At 53.8% G+C, this 524-nt stretch overlaps 1 protein-coding gene across 1 annotated transcript; it reads right to left on the reverse strand.

Moving 5' to 3' along the window:
* Positions 1–5: 5 nt before the first annotated feature.
* Positions 6–518, reverse strand: LOC103399679 (GTPase IMAP family member 5-like; the record flags this gene model as incomplete). Its single annotated transcript, XM_008338328.3, has 1 exon — positions 6–518. A coding segment is annotated over exon 1 (474 nt), but the record flags the coding sequence as incomplete, so codon positions are not given.
* Between the last annotated feature and the right edge of the window lie 6 nt (positions 519–524).

The following is a 524-nucleotide window of genomic DNA, read 5'->3' on the forward strand; positions in this document are numbered from 1 at the left end:
GAACTCTTTGTGTAGAAATAGCGCCCCCCCTGGGAGACTTGCTCTACTTTCTTCAGCAGCTCTTCTACCTGATCCTTGTTCTCCACCTCCCTGTTGTTGAACACCTGGTACTGGCCGCTGCACCTCTGAAGAACCTTCAGCAGGTTCTGGTCTCCTTGGACAAACTCATCAATGTCCATGCCTTCCAGCCTGTCTCCATAGGTAAACAGGATCATGGTGTGTTTACAGACACCAGGACACAGAATCTTCTCCAGCATCTGCAGACCCTTCCGCTCCTGCTCAGTGAACCTCCCCAGCTGGACACAGAGGAGGAAGACGTGAGGACCTGGAGAGCTCAGCTCCACGGCCCGCTCCAGTTCAGCCTTCACTTGACCTTCAGACAGCTGGGAACTGAAGAGACCAGGAGTGTCCACCACCGACACTCTGCGACCCAGAACCATAGCACTGTCCTCCTGACTTGTCAGTGTCAGAGTTGTCATGGTGAACCTACAGTCAAACGTCTCCTTGCCCAGGATGGTGTTTCC

Source organism: Cynoglossus semilaevis, unplaced genomic scaffold, assembly GCF_000523025.1.
Source record: "Cynoglossus semilaevis isolate Cse_v1.0 unplaced genomic scaffold, Cse_v1.0 C18842259, whole genome shotgun sequence".
In the NCBI taxonomy this organism is placed as follows: Eukaryota; Metazoa; Chordata; class Actinopteri; order Pleuronectiformes; family Cynoglossidae; genus Cynoglossus; species Cynoglossus semilaevis.